A 21,887-nucleotide genomic window follows, 5' to 3' on the forward strand; every position below is an offset into this window, starting at 1 on the left:
TGATAGTCTCCTATGAAACTATTATGACTAGTAATGGAAGAAATTGTAGCATTAATGTGAAGAAAGTGGCTGTGGTAGTTGCTGAAGGCAGGGAGAGGGAAGAAGAAATGTGATGTGGGGGCATTTTCAAGACTTGGAGTTGTCCTAAATGATATTGCAGGGACAGATGCTGGACATTATAAATCCTGCCATAACCCACCGAATGGACTGGGGGAGAGTGTAAACTATAATGTAAACTATTATCCATGTGGTGCAGCAGTGCTCCAGAATGTATTCACCAAATGCAATGTATGTGCCACAATGATGAAAGAGGTTGTTGATGTGGGAGGAGTGGGGTGAGGAAACCTCTTATATCTTTTGAACATAACATTAAAAAAAAAAAAAAGCTATCATAGGAAGAAAAGAAAGAAAAAAAAAAGAAACCAAGTTCCCCCTTCCCTCTTTGTCTAGTGGTCTCAGGAGAACTCCGTGACTAAGTCAGAACCGGGGTGAAGCTATGAAGAAGGTATTAGAGGGAAGCAGATTAGGCTCAGCTGATAGAGCATCCACCTACCATAGAGAACCAGGGTTCAAACCCAGGGCCTCCTGGCCCGTGTGGTGAGCTGGCCCACAATGCAGTGTTTATACACACAAGGAGTGCCGTGCCACGCAGGGCTGTCCCCATGTAGGGGAGCCCCATGTGCAAGGAATGTGCCCCTCAAGGAGAGCCGGCTCCCACACACAAAAGAAGCACAGCCTGCCTAGGAGTGGCGCCGCACACACGGACAGCTGATGCAGCAAGATGACGCAACAAAAAGAGTCACAGATTCCTGGTACCGCTGACAAAAATGCGAGTGGACACAGAACACACAGCGAATGGACGCAGAGAGCAGACAACGGGGTGGGGGGAAAGGGTAGAGAAACAAATAAAAAATAAAGCTTTGAGAAAAAAAAGGTATTAGAGCGCCTCAAAGATTTCATCAAATGCTGTGAATTATAAATGATTTTGTATTATCTGAAGTACTTGTTTCCTTAGTTTGGATAATCAAGATGAACAAGCATCTACCTACCGACTCCATTCAAAATGCAACCTAAAACTCTGCCAGGCAGTTAAAGAGGCTTCTGGAAGAGTCATCTTCAGCAAGTTACTGCTGCACCACAAGGGCCCCAGCCTGGCTTCAGAGCTGCCGCTGTGACGGTTGCCCAGTTCAGTCCTCTGATGCCTGCTGGTAGGGGTGGTTCCATCCCAGATGGCAAAGCCAGATCATTTCCTTCCACTTCATTTGGGGAAACACCAAATCTTTTTTTTTTAATTACAGAAATTCTGACTAAATGATGGATAAGCATTGAATGATTTTTCAAGTGGTAAGAAAAAAAAAAAAACACTAAAGATTTTTTTTAAATGCTTGACTGCCCAGAATGAAGGCAGTAAGGTAAAATAGTAAAATAGTTGCATCCAGAGACAAACCTGGATCCAATCCTAGCCTACCATTTTCCAGCTATGGGACTCTGGGAACCTCAGTAATATCTCTAAGCCTCGGTTTCCTCATCTGCAAAGTAAGTAGACAACACCAACCCGAGAGGGTCATGAAAATAAAGGACCCTCTTTTCGCCATGTGAACGGCATTGCTAATAACTGTCACAGAAATCCACAATGTGACTCCATGAAGATTTCCTGAGAAGCTGATCACAGTCACCCACTGTCTCACTCACTCCTCTCTAAAGGTGTCATGACGACCCCATGCCGATGCTCCAAGGCGTGGTGACAAACCTGCTGTCTGGCTAGCATTGGGAGGATCATGTCGGCGATCTGTCGGGACAACCGCTTCCACTTGTCTTCATTCTCCTTGTGACACTGCTGCAGGACGAGGATAAACATCTCCAACACCTGAAACAGCATTTCCACACAATCATAAAGGCTCCTGGTCAAGAGTAACCTTTTCTCTACTCATGGTCCATCTCTCACACTGATTCAGCTCAGCCAGACAACTCTAAGACGAAAACAAATGCCATCCCCAGTGGGCAGGTCTGCTTCAGACCTGATGCGGCTGGTACAGTTCCCACCCTGATATACAAAGTGGAGGGAAACAAGAAGGCTCCGAATTTGCCGATTCCTCAAGGGTGTGCGCAGGTGGCAGGCTCTGCTCAGGATAACCTGCTGTCATTTCAATGGAGTTAACGAGATTTCACTATCAGAGAAAAGGCACATGGGAAAAGCAAATTTACATTCCCCTTTGGCAAAACACAAACCCAGCCCGGCAGACGCTTAGTACTTTTGTGTATGTTAATTTCAATTCTGTGACTTTTGCAACAGTAATCTCCCCCTGAATAAGACTTAAGTTCAAAAGGGTTTATGCAAGGTTGAGTATGAGTTTACTCATGGTAATGTATTCCCCAATGAAGGCCCTGAAAACTTGGCAAAGGCCAGTGACAGGGTCAGTCCACCACCTGTTTTTGTAAATAAAGTTTTACTGGAACAAAGTCACACCCGTTCATGTACTTTTTGTCTATGGCAGCTTTCGTGCTACAATGGCAGCGCTGAAAGCTGGGACCGAAACTACATGGCACGCACCACTAAAAATATTTACTATCTTGCCCTTTGCAGAAAAAGTGCCAATCCCTGGTCTATAATATACAACCTGCTCCCAAGAAAATGCATACCCAACTAAAGTCCAATCTCCCATCAAGCATGCCCCAACTACCACTTTTAACACCTGCCTTCTCTTGTCCAGGGATTTGTGCAGCACTTAGTACTACACAAGAGAAATCTGCATTTAATTCCAGTAACAGCCGTGCCAACAAGCCTCTACTTAGTCACCTGGCCAGGCAAGCTGACATGAAAAGCATGCCCAGAACTCAGTTCACGCACGGGCTGAAAACTGAATCCCATAATCCAGCTGTGCTTGCCATGTGGCAGGTGCTTGTTCTCAACTCTCTTTATGGCAGTTGAACTTTTTATTGTAATTATATGATTTAATTAAATATTGCATAGATTAATCAAAATATGAATGGAAAAAGAAAGTGCTGTTTCTATGAAAAAAGTTCATCGCTTTGTAAAGACGCAAAGACCAATAGCTAAAAAGAATTGTCAAAATAAGTGAGAACTAGGCAACTAAGTTAAAAGAGAAGTCATTTAAAAAGCTAGATTTCTGCATTCAGATTGCCTCAAAGTGCCTTTAAATTCTTGCTTCACTTCAAGGAAAACAAAACCAGAACAATTCGAAGTAAAAAGACCTTGGCCCTACATCAAAATATTGGTAAATAAATGTATAATTAGAGCCTTTAGATTATTTCAGTCATATCGTTTTTAGAATTCTACCATTTTGACGGACTTTCTCCATTAATTGGTTTAGGTCCTTATTTGGGAAGAGAGGGCCCTACCATCTTTTTTTCCTGCCTTGAGGGACCTCTTGACTACGAGGTGTGAGTCAGAGGGCCTCCCCAAATGCATGCACGCATGTTAAAGACAGGAGCCTACCACAGCTTCTGTTTCTCTGCCATCTCCCCATCTCCCAGGAGAACCCACAGCATGTTCAAAATAACACTCACTGTTTAACAAATGGCAAGACTGGTGCATTTTCCTCTTACCTGGTGGTATGGGATAAGTCTCAGTAGCATTGACACCACCACTTCTTTTTGGGTTTCAAGCTCTTTTCCTGCATCAGCTTTATTTGTTCCTCTTAGTACGAAGAGGTCGTGGACAATGGGCTGCAGAGCCGGAATGGCTGGGGACATGAAGGACACATGAATAAGGTGTACTGCATGTAAACTTCAAGAAGACAACTCAACATTTCCAAAATATTCTCAAGAAATAAACAAAAACTGTACTGAGATTATGATAAGAGCTAATTTAAAAGTTATCAACAAGCAAAAGGAAGTATTGTGAAGTTGCTATACTATCATGGAAGGCCAAGGCTCTTTCTCTGAACACTTGTTTGGTGAAGGCCTTTGGAAACAGAGAACTACAGTTTCTATGGCACAATAACACTTTTGGGAAAGGTGACACAAACACAAATGGAAATTTAAAAAAGCAAACTTTACAACTAACCAAAAATAGCAATATACCTGGTGGTCTCATGAATAGTCTACTTAAAGATTTAGCTGAAAAGATAATAAATCCTTCTTTAATAGAATACATTCAGTCATTTTATCATTAATTTCTATGCTATTTTAAGTAATCTCACTCTCTCATTAGATAAATGGGATTTTTTTCAAGTCTTCTCCTTATGCAAATGGCAGTCAAAGTAAGTTATTTAGTCTAACACAACCACAGTGAATAAGCTATATAAGAAATAGCTTCCACTGTTTCCCCATCATGCTACCAAGACTACTTAAAAATAACAATCCCCAAGCCCACTCTGTGCCTCGGAGCAGAAAGTCCCAGAGCCGTTTGCCTCCCTGTTCAAAGCCTGTTCTAAATATGGGAACCTTAGTTACCCCTGCATTCATCATGTGCATTTTTGCTGACACGTGAATTTGAAGACTTTGTAAGGCCATGGGAAAGACTGACTCACTTATAGTGTGAAAATCTAGATGGCAGGCTGCGCACCTGCCTCTGCATGGCTCAGTTCTCTGCTCTACTGCAGACACACTTAATGGAGGGCATTATATGTGCGTCATTTTCACAACTGGGAATTTGCAAAGCTCTTAGGATATACCCCTGCCAAAGTTCAAAAGCCTACATAGTCACAACAAAGGAGTCAGAGGAGCTGGGAGAGAAACGCAGAGAGATCAATTTAACAAGTTCAAAGACAGATTTACAGCCTATTTTTAAAACCACACAATCTTATTCCACATGTTGAAAGAAAGATGCTTTGGGAGCTGACCATTTTCCATGGTCCATATTTAAGCTCCTATAACATAATCAAGCAAAACAGAAGGTCCTGAGTTAAGGTCAAACTATACCCTCCAACGTCCCAGGATAATAAAATCAAATGCCCTTACAATTGACTTATGAATGATTTTTGACAAGATGGATTTTTACAATTTTTGTTTCAAACAGATAAGCAAGCATATTTACATTGAGAAGCTATCTGTACCTTAGACCATCTTACTGTTTTTTGCACTTAGAAACTCCTGAGAGTAAAAATGTGCTGTCTACTCATTTTTAACATCTCCAAACATGTATGTGTGCATGTGCACACACACTCAGAACCTACAAAGTGGAGAATAATTGTTTATACAGTTGGAAGTGGGTATGAGGAAAGACTAACACTGTCGAGTACACCATGATTACTGAAGGCCCCAGTGAAAGGGCAGTCCGGTTACCATGTGTCACAGCCTTCCTCCCGCTGGCCATGATGCCATCACAGAGCTGGATGATTTTAGGAATTCCAATGATCTGTTTTGAATGATAGCGTTCATAAGACAGCAATACCAAGAAGAAAAAGATGTTTGGAATAATTGCCTCTGATTCCCTGGAGACAAAAACATCCATTTAGACACTTCCTTTTAAAATTAAGATACACAGTCAATAAAAATAAAATAACTCATGATTCAAGGTTAAAAAGAGAGAAAGAGAACATTAACATAAGGAACCATCAACCTCGACCTGCCCCTGCATCTATACAGAGGGTCTGCCAGTCACTTGGAAAGGGGCGTGTGGGAAAGCACCCGACAGCACTGGTGCACAACAGGAGCAAGGTCCCTAGCACTCCCTCTGCCCCTTCACTCTTCAGCTGCAGAAATGAGACTCAAAGGAGAAAAGGCAGCATGCCCACCATCACACAGTTAAGCTGCCACACGGCAGAACAAGAAACTGGGTCTCTAGATCCAAGAGACTCTCGGAGTACTTCCTTCCGTACTGTGTTGCCTTAGTTATTTATTAAGTACTTCAGAAACTAAAGACTTTTAATTTTTAATAATTATATGTACAAGTCTATAACTGTTAGAGTGAGAAGTATTAAACTCTTAACGTCTAGTCAGGAAAAGCTGCAATTAACATAAGCAAACTGCATAGTAATCATCATTTACTAAAGAATACAAAAAACGCTTTCTCTAAGATTCAAAAAGCCAGCGCTCCATCACATGAAATTCGATGTAGCAATCAACCATCATAAGTAAATGCTTTGAAAATGTAAAAGGAAAACTGACAGCACAGGACCAGACACAGGACTACACCTAAACAAGTCTTGAGATACTTAGTCATTAACTTTCAAAAGAAACAAAAATATGCATCGTTCATCATATTTCCATTGAAAACATACCTAGTAAAAATGCTTATCAATCCCTTAAAGTAAACCTTAATTGTATTCTAAAATTACATATAAGTGCATGAAAGGACAAGAAATCTAAAATAACAAAATACTATTTACCTGAACTGGCCTACTTCGATGTATTCAAACTGTTTTAGCACAAATCCAATAAACACCTACAGACAGGAAAATATAAATTTCACATCAAGTAACAGAATTAAAATGTGCAAACTAAATTACTTATAAAAACATCACGTTGACTTTCCTTCCTACTTATCTATTTGTATGTGTGTGTATGTTTTTTCCATTTGCTTGTTGTTTTTCTTTTTAGGGGCACTAGGGACTGAACCCAGGACCTCCCACGTGGGAAGCAGGCGCGCAGCTGCTTGAGCCACATCCGCTCCCCTCTGTGTGTGTGTGTGTGTGTGTGTGTGTGTGTGTAGGTACTGGGCCCAGGGACTGAATCCGGGACCTCGTATGTGGTATGCCAGCACTCAACCACTTGAGCTACACTGGCTCCCTGTGTATATTTTTAACAAGTTTCCTGACAACAATAAATTTACTAGTATGTAAGAACTCAAATTTATTTTGAAATCAGACCAGATAATTTCAGAACACTTCCAGAGATCCCTTTAAACAAGTTACTGAACGCTGAGGTGAAATGCAACTGGAAAAAATAAATAATAAACACCAAGAGCCATCAGGCAGTACCCAAAACATATAGCTGGGGGTCTGATTTGCTCCAGTTAACAGCAAACCAAGGAACACACAGTTCCTGAAACTGGTTACATAATAAGATGCCAAATTCTCCCTTCCATCTCACCTACATTCAAGTGACCCAATGCAAAGGGGGGGGCTGAAGTTGGGGGTGTCCCTGGTGAACACAGGCCACACTTTGGGACGAGACCACACCCACTCCACACCGCAGAGCAAAGCGCAGCACGGAGCTGCCATCTCTACATTCTTCTCACATGCCCCAAGCGTAATACAAGACGCACAGCTGGTGCTCAGTAGGGGACTATGTGGCCTGAATTCAATGCTTTGCCTGTTCCTGTTTTCAATCCTTCTTCATAACAAGTGTGATGGTACTTCAGCCTAAGAACTAGAGGGAGAGGGGACTGTGTGATGAAAGCAAATTGTAACAAGTATGGGGCTCGACTGCCCCAGCCAGAGCTGGCTGGGAGTTACCACTGCCGGAGTAAGCAGAAAGGGTGCTGGGACCCATGGGGAACCTACATAAAGACACAGACAAGCCTCTCGCAATATTTATGCATCTGCTGGAGACTTTAGAAAGAAAGAAGAAAAAACGAGTTTTGAGAACAGGCTCCATGCAGAATGTCTAAAGACATTCTGTTAAGAGTGGGGAGCTGTTTGTTTCCTTTGTCTACTAAAGCTGACCCAAAAAGAGGTCGTGGTCTGTAATTCCAGATGAGAAAATCAGTTTCTACCTCTGATGAGTCAGAACTGGGGAGTTCTGAGGGAAAGGGAGCCCGGTGTGCGATGTGTTCCTAACTGGACGCTCTGGTTCCCGTCTGAGCGCCACTCGCTGTGGCCCTAGGCTTGAGTGCTGCCGGCATCTGGCCGCCTCCTTCCTGGCCACTGCTCGCACTGCAGGGGGCTCGGGCTTTTCTCTGCCAAACCTCCCTGTGTTAAGGGAAGGGGATGCAGCTTCTCCATCATCCCCTCACGGGCCTATTTCCGAAGAGGGAAACAGTCCTTTTAGACCAGTTTTCTTCTGCTATCTTGAGTGAAAAAAGGAGGAGTAAAGACGCCAGGCCCAGCAGAGCCCCGACAAGGGCTGAGTGCCGGTTCCTCACCTCCACACTTCTTAGAGGGTGCCTCCCTCCCCCAGTTCCACCTCTGAGGACCTCAGTATCTTGAACCTGTTTCCTCATTTCTCCTAGGGAAGCAGAAGCTTTAAGGTGAATAAAGGTGCAGACAGTATATCTAGGAAGAAATGGAGAACTGTACCATTTCGATCCGCCCCAATTTCCTATCTCATACAGAAAAGCAGCCGAAGATCACAGGGCAACAATGACAAGTCAAATTCTGATGACCTAAAAGCAATTTTACCCGTAGTGACTCCGGCTAAAATGAATCTTTTTTACCCCCACTGAATCGATTTTATTTTCAATGAAATATTTGATAAGCAAGGTTTCTCAGTAACTAGTATCGATGTTTACATTTAATGCAATTTTAACACAAAGGCTCCTCAGCAATGCGACTATTATATTACAGCTGAATAGACTCCGCACAGACAAGACTGCAGGGCAGATCCTCTTTTTTTTTTTTAAATATTGGAGACACTGGGTGTTTACAGAAGGCATGCATAAAACACAGGACTCCCACATATCGCCCTATTATTAACAACCTGCACTGGTTGGTACATTGGTTACAACTGATGAAAGCACATTTTCATAACTGTACTGTTAACAATAGTCCATCTCACCTACATCTGTTTTGTACATAAATAGTGGATTTCTCTAGAATGAATCTTTTTCAAAGAACTTGCACCAAGTGCCGTGATCTGCCACACTTCCTCCCCTCGTGCCAGAATCCCATCCTAGAGTAAGCCTGTGGGGAAAGCCAAGGAGCTGACGTCACGGGGAGGACAGTGAGCTCAAGCACTGCGCAAGCACAGGCAGCTCAAGGAGCACGGTCTCAATTGTTGTTCTTAGATTACATTCCTGTTAAAAAGGCTAAGTTTGGATTGCTTGAAATTATACATCACAATTGAAAATCTGTTTAAAATAAGTCTGGATTTTGTAAAAATGCCTCCTTCAAATAAATCTTTATTACATCTTACCATTTAAATTCAAACTTTGTTTGGAATGCGGGCAGGTGAATGGATGGGGAGAGCGAGTGGCTGGGGAAGATCTACGGCAATATCTATTTTTTAAGGCTACCCCTTACACAGCTATGCGCCACAGATGTGGAGGAACTGGGGGGAGGCGTCCAAACTCCCGGGGGGCCTGGTATGTGCCAGGTATTTGCAGGAAACTAGCTGCCTTGACATAGATATCAGGCAGCAATTGTTGGGGGCAAAGTAAGTTTCACAGTTCTCTTAGGTAGATTTCAGCATTTTTTAAAGCATGGCTTCTTAACCTTTTTGTTCCATGGACCCCTATGCCAGTCAGGTGAAAACCACAGACCCTTTCTTAAGTCCACAGTACACTATGTATTATTTAATAAATAGATTACACTCACACCAACATGCCCCCACAAGAATAATGTTCTTTTGAATTTCAATTCAAGCTCACAGACCCTTGTTAAAACCCCATTTTAAAGATAATTTTAATTTAATTGTGAACAGGTATGGTAGATTAAAGATTTTAAAAAACTGACCCACCTGATCTGAATCCAGAAGACAGTAGTTAACCCGTAACTGTACCAGCTGTGCCAGCAAGTCTAACACCTGCTTTTGTAACTGCACAGATGTTGTCGTTGTGTACTGTTTTAGAGCTTTTATCACAAGAGGCTCAAATAAACGAATGTGATTATGAATAGCATTCTGGGGAAAAGGAAAAAAAAAAGGAAAGGATTGTGATTCTTCAAATAAAAGTTTCCAACGACCAACATTTTTATTTCCAGCATGGATACCACAGGTGTGCACCTGCCTTCTTAAGCCATGGCTCATATTTACCTTGTCTGCCCGGGTCTTTGTGACGCTTGTGAGATTTGTTTTCAGTTGGGTAGATACTTTCTGGAGAACATCAAACCACCTGCAGATGGGGAAGTGGGGAGATAAAGAAAATGGGGAGGGAAGAATGTACTTAATCTCCTACCCTTAGCTATACTCTAGCTCAAACTAATCTCACAGTCACAAATTCCAAGCACAGCAGAGCCAAGAAGAACTTGAACTAAACTCAATGTAGAGTTTGCAGCTGACTGACAGCCATCAAATTTTGTCACATGTAGGGGCTAAAGATGGAGCTTTCCTCTGCCACAGAAAACTCACTGCTTGCGCAGTCTTTTGGTGGGACTAGTAAGAAATGTCATGGTCATTTGAATGATCTGGTAATTCAGAAGGTATCACTTGACTTCTTAGCGGAGGGGGAAGGAACACTTTCAAACGTTTACATCAATTAGATCCTTCTCTTTTTAAAAGATATATATGAAGTTGCAAGACAGTAACATGTATACACATACATACACACAAGCCTGCTTGTTTACTTATCTACATCCCATAATGTTACAGAGAGGATTTAAAGAGGCTTATTCCTGAGATTTGGGTGTATAATGAGTATGTCACCAACATTAATGTAAAGCCGGGAACACAGGTATTTTTCTTGGGTCCTGACTCCTATTTCAATTGTAGCTGTTTGAACCCTCTATATCTACATAAGGAAAAACAAGGAACTCTATTATTGTTACATACAGAGTAGCAATTCAAATATCTGCTAATAAATATGGCAATTTAAGAAATACCTACTGTATGCAGGATATCACAAACATAAATTAAGGTGAAAAGATACTTTTATCTATAAAGCTTACAAAATTATATATCCATGAGTCTTTTATGCCCTCTAAATGCCTCTAAATGCAAACACTACAGTGCTACAGTGTCATGATAAAGTTGTATTTTCACTTTAGTTATGGATCTGAAAAGTGCTACCAACACATATCACATTATACCGTAAGGGAAGATGCCATTTAATAAGCACCAGAAAATAATAATGTGATGAGCTATGCCTTAATCACAGTTCTTTGAACACAGTAGACTATTAGAAGATGGTCCCTCGTTTTTTTCAAAGAAATTAGTCACAGCTTCCTTCTTCATGACTCTACCGAAGAGAGCAGTACTGACAAGATGAGAACAGAGGGACTGTTACCCCGAAGTGTCATGCTCCGGCTCCGCCTGCACCATGTTTCTCAGACTGGCATCAGCTAAGGCCTGGGTAAAGTGGGTGTATGGAGCCATGAAGCAGTAATGATACAAGCCTGGCCTCAGGCTGGAAGAGCCAAGGCGCTGAGCACGGCCTTGAGACTTGCTGGGGTTGGAGGAGAAGCCATCAAACTGCGATGCCAAGTTTGTTCCAAAAAGAGTCTTCAACAGCTAGAATAAAAGAACTGAAGTTCTCAATCTTTGACTTAACGCAGCATGAGCAACACTGTATGACTCTCCCACACAAACAGCAGATCCACCTATAAATAACTGGATAGGTTACCAAAATTCGCACTGTGAAATTTCTACTGTAAACTGCTATGTATGGCTGCTGGGGCTGCTGCTGTGAAGTAAAGTGCTGTTATACCTTGAATCAGAATAACTGGTCCCCAGCAGTTTCCCATTTTCCTGTGATTCTAAACAAGACTGAGCATTCCAAACAAGACTCTGGAAGGGTACTAAGGCAATGGTTAAGTAACAAGGGTCCAGCCAAGCCACCAACAGCCTCTACCCTTTACAGAGATGGCCCTTCTCTTTCAGCAGAGGGAGACATAGCACAGCGAGAGAAAGAGGACCCATGCTCCCGAACAGCCACCATGGCCTACATCATGGGGTGAACAAAGGAGGGTAGGTGGGATTGCCAGACTGTTCTACCCCTTCCTGCTGACCATGCTACCAACACTACCTTCTTAACAGAAAGTGATCTGTTACCATGCCTAGAGTGAAGGGTTTAAGAGACAAGTGCAGGAAACCACTTTCTTTCTTACCTGTTGGACACAAACAGTTGCCATCATTGGTTCTCGACTGAAGCAGGATTTCAGGTATCCTAGGATCTCTTCAACACACTATGGAACGAATAAACATTAATGCATTGAAACAACTGATTCACAGATGATCTATTATTGTTTGGAATCCTGGACAGAAATCAGACACAAGATAGCTTCTATTTAAATTGTATAATTTAGTAAAAATCAGAGGAAGGTTGTAATATTCAATGGATCATCTTGAAGACTGACAGACAGTACGAAGTACTAAAATCAAAGTAGATATATTTCAAGCATTCCTTCATGCACTTATGAATTCATTTATTCATTTCTACATTCATTTGCTCACTCAACAAACATCTATTGCCTACTATGTGCTTAGCTCTATTTTCAGTGTAGGAATTCAGAAGATACAAAATAGCAAGGAAAAAAAACACCTTGCATTTATAGACATTATATTCAAGTGAACGTAATAAATTTACTGCAGAAGAATGTGTTGTGAATGTGTGATTCACTGCAAACTTGTCCCAGAAGCAGCTCAGAGCAATCTGCAAAAGTGACCCCAGTTTCCAAGACATCAAACCCCAGGCCATGAAGTTCATTAATCCCTGGGGCACAGACAACAAATGAGGTGAGACCACCAGCGCCCACCTTACACCCCTGAGAGTGTTTCCAGGTTGTGGTATAAGGAGGAGGAACACAGCAGAGTCTGGGGACTCCCTCAGTTGAGAAGGAGCCAAGAGTCCAAGGAAACCAAAAAAGCAGAACTGTAGGACAGAGAACCAGAGCCAAGAGAGCTGCCCACAAAGAGACCCCTGGAGACCTGCAGAGGGGTATTCAGCAGAGCACTGAGGGATGCATGTGTGTCATGAGGCCAGTGAAAGAACCATCCATAAGGAAGAGAGGAACAGCATGTGATGGTCACAGACAGCTGAGAAGAGTGGTTGGCCATCAGTCAGAATGGAAAAACTCACGATTCACGGGGCACTGGACAGAGTTCCCAACAAGGCCTTGCTTTAGCCATGGTTCATAATTAGCCCTAGACTGAGTGATGCTCCAACCCATTTCACAAATCGTAAATGCAAGACCCAGAAGAATCAAACTGTTTCCAAGTAACTTCACTGCATCCCAGAGTAAAGTTCAAGAAGATTTGTAGGAATACAAAAATACCCAGGACCCAAAAAAGCAAAATTCACAGTGCCTGGCATTCAATCAAAGATTATAAGACATGCAAAAGGAGGAAAACAAGATCTGTAATGAGGAGAATAACCAATTAGCAAAGACCAAGAACTAAAAGAGATGCTGAATAACAGAGAAAGACATTAAAAGTTATTATAAGTGGATTCCATATGTTCAAAAAAGGCAAGTAGAGACGTGGAAGATACAAAAAAAAGATCCAAATTGAACTCCTAGAGATGAAAACTACAACATCAGCAATTAAAAATACACTAGATAGGACTAAAGGCAGATTAGACATTATAGAGAAAATATTAGCAACTTGAAGACACAGCAAAAGAACCCAAAGAAAATGAAACAGAAAGATAAAGCATCCAAATTTCTGAAAAAAGCATCAGTGAGCTTTGGAAAATTTTCAAGGAACCCAATATACAGATACTTGGAATCCCCATCAGAGAGGGAAAAAAGGAGGATACATTTGAAGAAATAATGATGAAAAATTTTCCAAGCCTGAAGAAAACTACAGAGTCAGAGACCCAATAAGTTTAACAAACCCCAAGTACAAGAAACAGTAAGAAAACTACACCAAGGTAATCATAGTCAAATTACTCAAAACCAGCATGCACTATTAAAAATACTAAGAGAAAACATATGATACAGAACAATGAGGAATAAGATGGAAAAATTTGTAAAACAAAATGCAAAAACAAATACAAAATATATTACGATGACATAAAAACCTAACTATGGAAACAAGGTTTAGAAAAGAAGAAAAACAAAACTATTATTTGTCAAAGGTACGAACAGCTAGGTGATTTTTTTCATACCCAGTGTTGGTATTTCGAAAAACAAAAAGACTGCAGTAAGGAGACTCCTGCACAAACATAGTCATATGCAAAGGAGAAGCACCCAAGAAAGCTGCTTCCATCCCACATTGCCTCATCCAGAAGAGCAGAAATGAAAACTCAGCATGTAAGCAGGAGCAGCTCCAAAGCAGGTACAAAGGGAAATAGAAAAAAGTCAAAACTGAGAATTAAAATGAGCCTTTCATAAAATAGCAAAAACTATAAACTTTAAAAAATAGAAAAGTAGAGATGAAAACAGCTACCTTTATCTATACACAGATAAGAGGATAAGATACTGCATTATCCAGGATTTTCAGAGATACAATTATTATATATACCTTAAAAAGAAGGTGATCTACTCATTTTCCTGATTTCCTAACTACAAAAAATTAAGTAATGTCAATCATGATAAAGTCAAGAATTGGGAATTATTAATTTTTATATATCTGGATAAATATAGCATCTGATAAATCCCTGATTTAGAAACTACAAAACTGTTACTGAAACTCATTTCTCTATGTATGTGTTATTCAAAATAAAAAGATAAAAAAATTGAACACACACACACAAACAAAAATGTACAAAAACAACAAATCACAAGGGTATCTTTAGTCCCATTAATTGCAAGGAAAAGAATCCTTTTATTATTTTAAAAATTCCACGTAGATGGCTTTTATTCCAGTATATCTAACACATCCACATTTAAAAGACATTATACTCCCTACTTTACTAAAATGTTATACATACATAGACCCAGCTCCTGAAGACCGCTTAGAGAAAGCTATGACTGAGGGAAAGAGCAGTGGATTTGAAAAGCAAGGGGCTCTGTGCCAACTCATCTGGCCCCGGGAAGGCTGCGTCCTTCAGCCTCCACTCACAGTGAAACTGGGCTCGGAGCAGCCCCTCAAAGCATGGCCGTGGGAGAAACGAGACACTGCGACGGAAGGGCCCCACTAACTGTTGACAAAAGCACCTACTACACTTTCAGCCAAGTTCACTGAATGCCTGTGATGTGCTGGGCAATGCTGGGGATGCCATACAGAATAGCGAGTTTCATGATGATATGGGTCAAAGGGAAAGAGAAGAGTATATGGGGAGATGGCCAGGGAGCGCCTCACCAAAAAGGTGACATAACCACAAACTTTTAAAAGTTTCGCTGTCATAAGAAAATAATATATAACCATTAAGAATGGCAAGTATAGGTACTAAGTTGATACATGGGAAAAAGTAAATGGAATAACTGGGAGGAAATATGCAAAGAATTTGTATAATGATTAAAGCTAAGTAAACACGTATATTAAGATAAGAAAAAGACTTAGATGAAAACAAATTAACTTCATTAGTATACTACATTTCACTTAAAGAGGTAGAGCAGCATATATTAAAAAGGGAGTGGGCTATGTAACTGACTTGGAAATGCATCAAAAAAGAAGATGCATATTAGTAGATGGAGAGATGAATGTACAAATAGAAGAATTACAGCAAAATGTTAACAACTGTAGAATCTAAGTTGTAGGCATATGATATGGGTGTTCACTACACAATTCTTTTAACTTTTCTGTCTGAACATTTTCATAATAAAATGGGGGTGGGGCTGTCTGGACTTGGAACCAAAGAATGAGTTTCAATCCCAGCTCTGCTACTTCCTATTGTACCAAAAGTGCAAGCCATCCACCCTCTTAAAGTCTGCTTTTGCCCCTTTCTTTTTGTGATGGTCAAATAAGAAAATAAAGAGCGTTTTTGAACGTACCAATTTTCTAAAATACACTAGGCCTTATCAAGCTAATGATAAGGTAAACAAACTGAAAACAGGATAAGAAAAGCACCCCCTCCCCAGACTTCCTAAGACATGGACCAGACTCCAGTTCTGGCATACCAGGTGAAGATTCCCCCAAGCGGTCACTGGCTCCTAATTCTCCCCAGAGGAGGGGCCCATTGCAGGTGCCATCAGCCCAAGGGGTACACACCAAGTGTGCTCTGAGGCCAGGTGCAGCTCAGTGAGAAGCAATTCAGTACAAACCTTCCCAATGTCCTGCAGTGTTGCCAATTCGAGAATCTGTGATAGAACATCCAGGGCAGAGCGCAGAAACGCCCCAAACTTTTCAGTGCTGTTCTGAAGCTCCAAGGTAACCTTGGGGGACGGAAGGAGAGAAAACATGATCGCCGACACCATCCTGTTGAAGGGGCCCAGACAAGGACACACCTGCAGCTCCCTGCAGCGAGCTGTGCTCTACCGGCACCCCGCAACCCCACCATGCTGGAAGTGCTTATTTGTTGTTCTACTGAGAAAATACTTAGGAAGGAAATTACTCTCCTAGATAGCTATATTAAAACTCTTATCTTTTCAAAAGGCATCTTGGAAGTTATACTGGTATTACAGAAAGAAATAATACCTAATCTACTGCCACCATGAGAAAAACCTTTAAAATGCCCATCATAACCAATGTCTGATAAGCAGTATTATCAAAAAATATATAAAATACCAAGTCGTTTTCCAGATCCATTAGAATCCCCAAGGGAAATCACTATCAAGATCAGACACAGTCACCCGACCTGGCTACCACAAAGTATTAAATGAGTCTTAAACAGTGTTAATTTAAGGTTCTAAAGATTCAGCTTGCTACAACAAATGGAAAGGAATTTGCTCAGTGAAATGAAATCTGACCAACCATCATGGACGAGCAGATGCCAGCTGGGCAGGGGGAGAGACGAACGCAGAGAAGAAACCCTTCGCACAGCAGCATACGTACGTACAACTAAGAGTGTGCTTTCAGGAGGCCAAGGAAAGGACAGAAGAAAGAGTGGGGCTACTGAAGACCCAGGGAAGGGCAACCTGATGATGGGATGTCCCGGAGGCGATGGAAGGTAAGAGAACCGAGAGCCCCAGGATGGAGGGGTCACCCATGGGCATGGGGCCTCTCCTGTCCAGACAACAGGCTCAGGGACAGATGATGCATGGGACTGCTGGTGGGAGGCGGTTTCAGGGAGCAGTGCCCACTTGGAAGGCTACCTTTCGCATTAGCAACACAAGGTCATGGGGAGAGAATTAAGATAGAAGGGAAAGCTCAGGGTTCTGAGAATTGCTGAAGCCATGTGGCGGCCTGGGATTACAAAGGAGCAGGAAGAGCCAAGTGCAGAGGGGAAACCAGTGACCACTCAGGAGCTCAGCTCAAAGAAACAGAGAGGGGAAAACAAAAGTTCCACCTGATATGCCAGTGACTCTGAACACAGGTAAACTGTGAAGTCTGTGTCCCAAGAAGCCACAAGGAGAGACCCAAGGAACCCAGCATAGCAGGGGGGCCAGAACACAAAGAAGGAGAGTGATCAGCAGGGAGCATGCACACTGCACACACAGAAGGGCCAATGACAGAGGGGCCAGAAATGCTGAATGCAGACTGAAAAGAAAGGTTTTCTCTGTGTGGCATTTTAACTGCCCTCTCCCTCTACTTTGGAGTTGACATGAGAAACATCTGGCTAAACAGAGCCTCCACTTTTTTTGGTAAAATGTATGTAAAGATGTTTAAGTTTGAAAATTACCAGTGTCCTTCAGAAAAGGTGCCAGATGAGGTTTACAAACGGTTTTCCAAAAAGAGGAGTATCCATTAGGAAAAAAAAAAAGATGAATATACCTGTGGTTACAATCATCAAAAAATGCCCAAGATCCACTTGAACAACGCTTTAAAGTGCTTCTGAGGAGCATTAAAGAAGATGAGAACCCATGGAAAAGCATCGCATGCTCGTGGCCAGGCAGACCCAATAGCTTAGGACATCATCCTTCTCAAAGTAATCTATAAATTTAAATACTCTCAGGAGGTTTTGAAGTCAGATAAGCTATTCTAGTGTCCACACATAAAAATAAACAAGTAAGAATACCCAAGAAAATTCTAAATAAGAATGAGGTGAGCCATGCTCTCAAAATATTAATATATTATGAATATAAAGCTTGCAAGATGGTAAGAAAACTATAGTTTATGTAATCTATGGACTATAGTTAATAGAAATACTATAGTATTCTTGCATTAATGCCAAAATATAGTGTTAATATTAGGGAAGAATGGAAAAGACATACCAAATGTATGCTATAGACCATAGTCAGTGGTAATAGTCTGATGATATTATCTCATAATCTGTAACAAATGTTCCACAACACCCAGTGGTTAGGGCGTCCGTCTACCACATGGGAGGTCCACAGTTCAAACCCCGGGCCTCCTTGACCCGTGTGGAGCTGGCCCATGCGCAGTGCTGATGCGCGCAAGGAGTGCCCTGCCACGCAGGGGTGACCCCCGCGGAGGGAAGCCCAACCCGCAAGGAGTGCGCCCCGTAAGGAGAGCCGCCCAGCGCGAAAGAAAGTGCAGCCTGCCCAGGAATGGCGCCACACGCACAGAGAGCTGACGACAACAAGATGACGCAACAGAAAGAAACACAGATTCCTGTGCCGCTGACAACAACAGAAGCGGACAAAGAAGACGCAGGAAATAAGACACAGACAACAGACAACCGGGGTAGGGCAGGGAGGGGAGAGAAATAAATAAATAATAAAATAAAATTTAATTAAATTTAATTTTAAAAAAATGTTCCACAACAATGTAGGGTGTTGTGGGGGGTGTGTGTAAAGGAATTCCACACATGTGCATGATTGTTTTGTAAACTCACAACTTCTCTAATAAAAATAAACTACAAAAAAAAAAAAACTTGCAGCTAATATGTGATAAAGGTAGCATTTCAAATAATTCAGTGCAGAAAAAATGGATTATTCAGTAATCAATGGTGAGGACAGACAACTGGTTAGGCGGTTATCTGGGAAAAAATTATGTTAGATCGATATTTCACATCTAAAAATAAAATAAATTGCAGATGGATAAAAAATTTTTTTGAAGTAAAGATTAATAAAAGCACTAAAAGAAGCTATGCAGGAAATGGACGTGGCTCAACTGATAGAGCTTCCACCTACCATATAGGCAGTCCAAGGTTCAAACCCAGGGCCTCCTGGCCCATGTGGTAAGCTAGCCCATATGCAGTGCTGCCACACGCAAGGAGTGCCGTGCCACGCAGGGGTGTCCCCACGCATAGGGGAGACCCACGTGCAAGAAGTGCGCCCCGTAAGGAGAGCCGCCCAGCGCGAAAAAAGCGTAGCCAGCCCAGGAGTGGTGCCGCACACACGGAGAGCTGATGCAACAAGATGACACAACAAAAAGAGACACAGATTCCTAGTTGCCACCAAGAATGCAAGGCGACACAGAAAAAATACACAGTGAATGGACAAAAGAGAGCAGACAACAGGGGCGGGGGGGAGGAAGGGGAGAGAAATAAATAAAACAAATCGTTAAAAAAAAAAGAAGCTATGGGAGAATTCTTCTTTACTATAATCTCAGAACGAGCACGGCCTAAGTGTGAAGCCTACCCGTGCAGCACTGAACTAACAGCAGGCCTGATACTGCTCTCCACAGAAAGACCCTTGGCTGGGGGCTGGGAACTGGGGGGAAAGTGTTCCCTACAATGACATGAAACCTTCCCTAATTGATAAGGAGGGTACACACAACGGGGTTTATGCTGCACACTTGCCTTCCTTCCAGGGGTCTAGAATTTGGGCATGTGCCAGGTAGAGGGTACCTCTGTGACCAGCCCCCAATAAAAACCCTGGGCACTGCATCTCTAACGAGCTGTCCCGGGCAGAACCATCACACACAGGCTGCTGCACTTTCGCTGCTGGGGAGGACTGCGCATGGCAGGATCCTCATGGCAGGGTGAGGGCAGGAGCCTGCAGGGGGCTTCCCCAGACCCCGCCTGCATCTTCCCTTCCAAGCCATCTGTGTGGCCTGGCTACGGCACCATAAAACCCAGCCCTGCGCCAACTATACACTGAGTCCCGTGGTCCTTAGAGCAACTCTCCGGACATGGGGGTGGTCTTGGGGACCCTCCAAACAACACCCAAAAACCATGAAAGAGGTAATTTCACCAATATGAAAATCCAAAAATGTCATATGACAGAAGCCACTAAAAACAAAGTTGAAAGACAAACATGAAAATCCTAACTATAATTCATGTCCCAAAGGGCATTATTATATTCATACATGTACAACATGAACTTTTTGTTTTCATCTCCCCTCTGAACTCTCAAAAATTCACTTGAAAGCTCATATTTTATCACTAGTAGATATTATCAATGTTTTCTTTGATATGACAGACTCGCTTGATTTATTTTTGAGAAAATGTCTATCAAATACCCTAGTCCAAATAACCATAGTTTGTCAGTCATTTTTTTACAATGAAAAGTGGTATTCACAAAAAAATTAGCTGATTCAGCTCACACCACAAATAGCTGCACAAAACTACCTAAGTCTGTGGCAGAAGGGTTTGGTGCATATTTTCTACCTCGGCACATGCAACATTAAAACGCTATACAAAAATTAATAATTTTTTCTGCCTCGATAAGAACATTCTTAAGTGAACCTGGTGTTTTCTAATGTAAGTGTATACAAGTTTACTGCCATTGCAAAGTGAAAACAGCAAATAAACTCTCAGGGCTGCCTTAAAGATAGTCTGACCCCTCAGAACTCCTAAAAAGGCCTTGAGGACCCGAGAAGTCAGTAGTCACAGACCACACTCTGGGAACCACTGCTCTAAGGGCATCACTTGACAGCTGTTTCAGACACTTAGAGAACTTTTCCTAACTTAAGTGAGTCTACACAAGGTTCTAAGGCATTGGGGTGGCTAGAAGTGTATCCTTCACAGGAGTGGGAAATCTAAGTTATTTTTCCACTCATTTAGCACTTAGCATTCTTGTGTAACTAAAGTATGACACAAATATTTTAAATACATGTGCATTTACCAAAGAAGCAGAGCACCATACCTTGTAGTTAGCATGAGTAGCTTTCAGGACATCGTGTAATTTGAGGTATGAAGGAAGATGATAGAAACTTCCCAACGATGAGGATTTACTTGTAACAGGCCCTGAGGGATCAGACTGCCTAGCAGCTTTAAAAACATACACAAAAATTAAACTGTTAGATCAAAAGTAGAATTTTGCCAAGTTTAAAATAGATTACTAACAGTGATTATTTTTAAAAGTATAGTAGAAGAATACGCCAATTCAAGAGAGAGAAAGCAGATTAGAGCTGACCGGGCGCCGGGGAGAGGGGCATGGGGAGTATGGGGAGTTAAGAGGTTTAATGCGTACAGTTTCTACTTGGGATGATGACAAAGTTCTGAAAACAAGAGTGGTGATGAGTGTACAACATTGTGAATGCACTCAATGCCACTTAATACACAAACAATACACTTAAAAATGGTTAAAATGTACATTTTTATGGTGTGTGTGTAACTGCAATAAAATACAAATTTTAAAATATTCTAGTAAAATAAAATTCAAATCTTTCTTCTTTTTGATTACTAGAAGTAACAAGAAACTGACTAAGCAGAATTTGAGTACCAAAGAAACTGAAGGAAGAAAAGCAGTATGATACAGCTGTTTGTTTGATTTTGTTTGCTTGTTTTCTTTTTAAGGCACTGCTTTAAGAATCAGAGGAACAACTAATTGAATGGCCTGCAGCCAACCAGGTCCCTAATGGCAAATCAGGGACAAGCCAGGCACTCACTTCATGAGTTCATTAAGCAATCAAACAGGATGTGTGAAAATGCTGGGGATTGGAAAGGGGACAAATATCATCATTAGCTGGCATGAAAGACTAAAGAGCCAAGCACTTTGTGAAATTATTCTACTCCTGAAGCTTAAAGATTTTTTACTTGGAGCCCTTAGTATACTTAATTCATAAGAAAGATACTTAAGTCACATACTAATAATTTTGCATCTGAAGCTTTTAAGACTTTTAAAAAAATTTTTATTTTATTTATTTATAATTTCTCCCCACCCTCTCATTGTTTGCACTTACTGTTTCTATTCATCTACCTTGTTTCTCTAGGAGACACGGACAACTGAACCCAGAACCTCTAATGTGGGAGGGAGGCGCCTAATCGCTTGAGCCAAATCTATTCCCTGCTTTGTTTTGTCTCTCATATTATATTTTTCTTCTTGTGCCTCTTATTG

The 21,887-nt window shown here is 41.6% G+C and overlaps 1 protein-coding gene across 2 annotated transcripts in view; it reads right to left on the reverse strand.

The window, feature by feature from the left end:
* HTT (huntingtin) overlaps nucleotides 1-21,887 on the reverse strand; it is a 167,589-nt gene that overhangs the window by 52,766 nt on the left and 92,936 nt on the right. For both annotated transcript variants that reach the window (XM_058301329.2, XM_058301330.2), the window contains 10 exons: nucleotides 20,694-20,818; nucleotides 15,864-15,974; nucleotides 11,826-11,903; nucleotides 11,006-11,229; nucleotides 9,817-9,895; nucleotides 9,523-9,684; nucleotides 6,294-6,349; nucleotides 5,248-5,396; nucleotides 3,568-3,704; nucleotides 1,751-1,867 (listed from right to left, as the gene is read on the reverse strand). In XM_058301329.2, coding sequence (XP_058157312.1) covers nucleotides 1,751-1,867; nucleotides 3,568-3,704; nucleotides 5,248-5,396; nucleotides 6,294-6,349; nucleotides 9,523-9,684; nucleotides 9,817-9,895; nucleotides 11,006-11,229; nucleotides 11,826-11,903; nucleotides 15,864-15,974; nucleotides 20,694-20,818 — 1,238 coding nt within the window. The remainder of the gene's footprint in view (nucleotides 1-1,750; nucleotides 1,868-3,567; nucleotides 3,705-5,247; nucleotides 5,397-6,293; nucleotides 6,350-9,522; nucleotides 9,685-9,816; nucleotides 9,896-11,005; nucleotides 11,230-11,825; nucleotides 11,904-15,863; nucleotides 15,975-20,693; nucleotides 20,819-21,887) is intronic.

Source organism: Dasypus novemcinctus, chromosome 1 (genome assembly GCF_030445035.2).
Source record: "Dasypus novemcinctus isolate mDasNov1 chromosome 1, mDasNov1.1.hap2, whole genome shotgun sequence".
Lineage (NCBI taxonomy): Eukaryota > Metazoa > Chordata > Mammalia > Cingulata > Dasypodidae > Dasypus > Dasypus novemcinctus.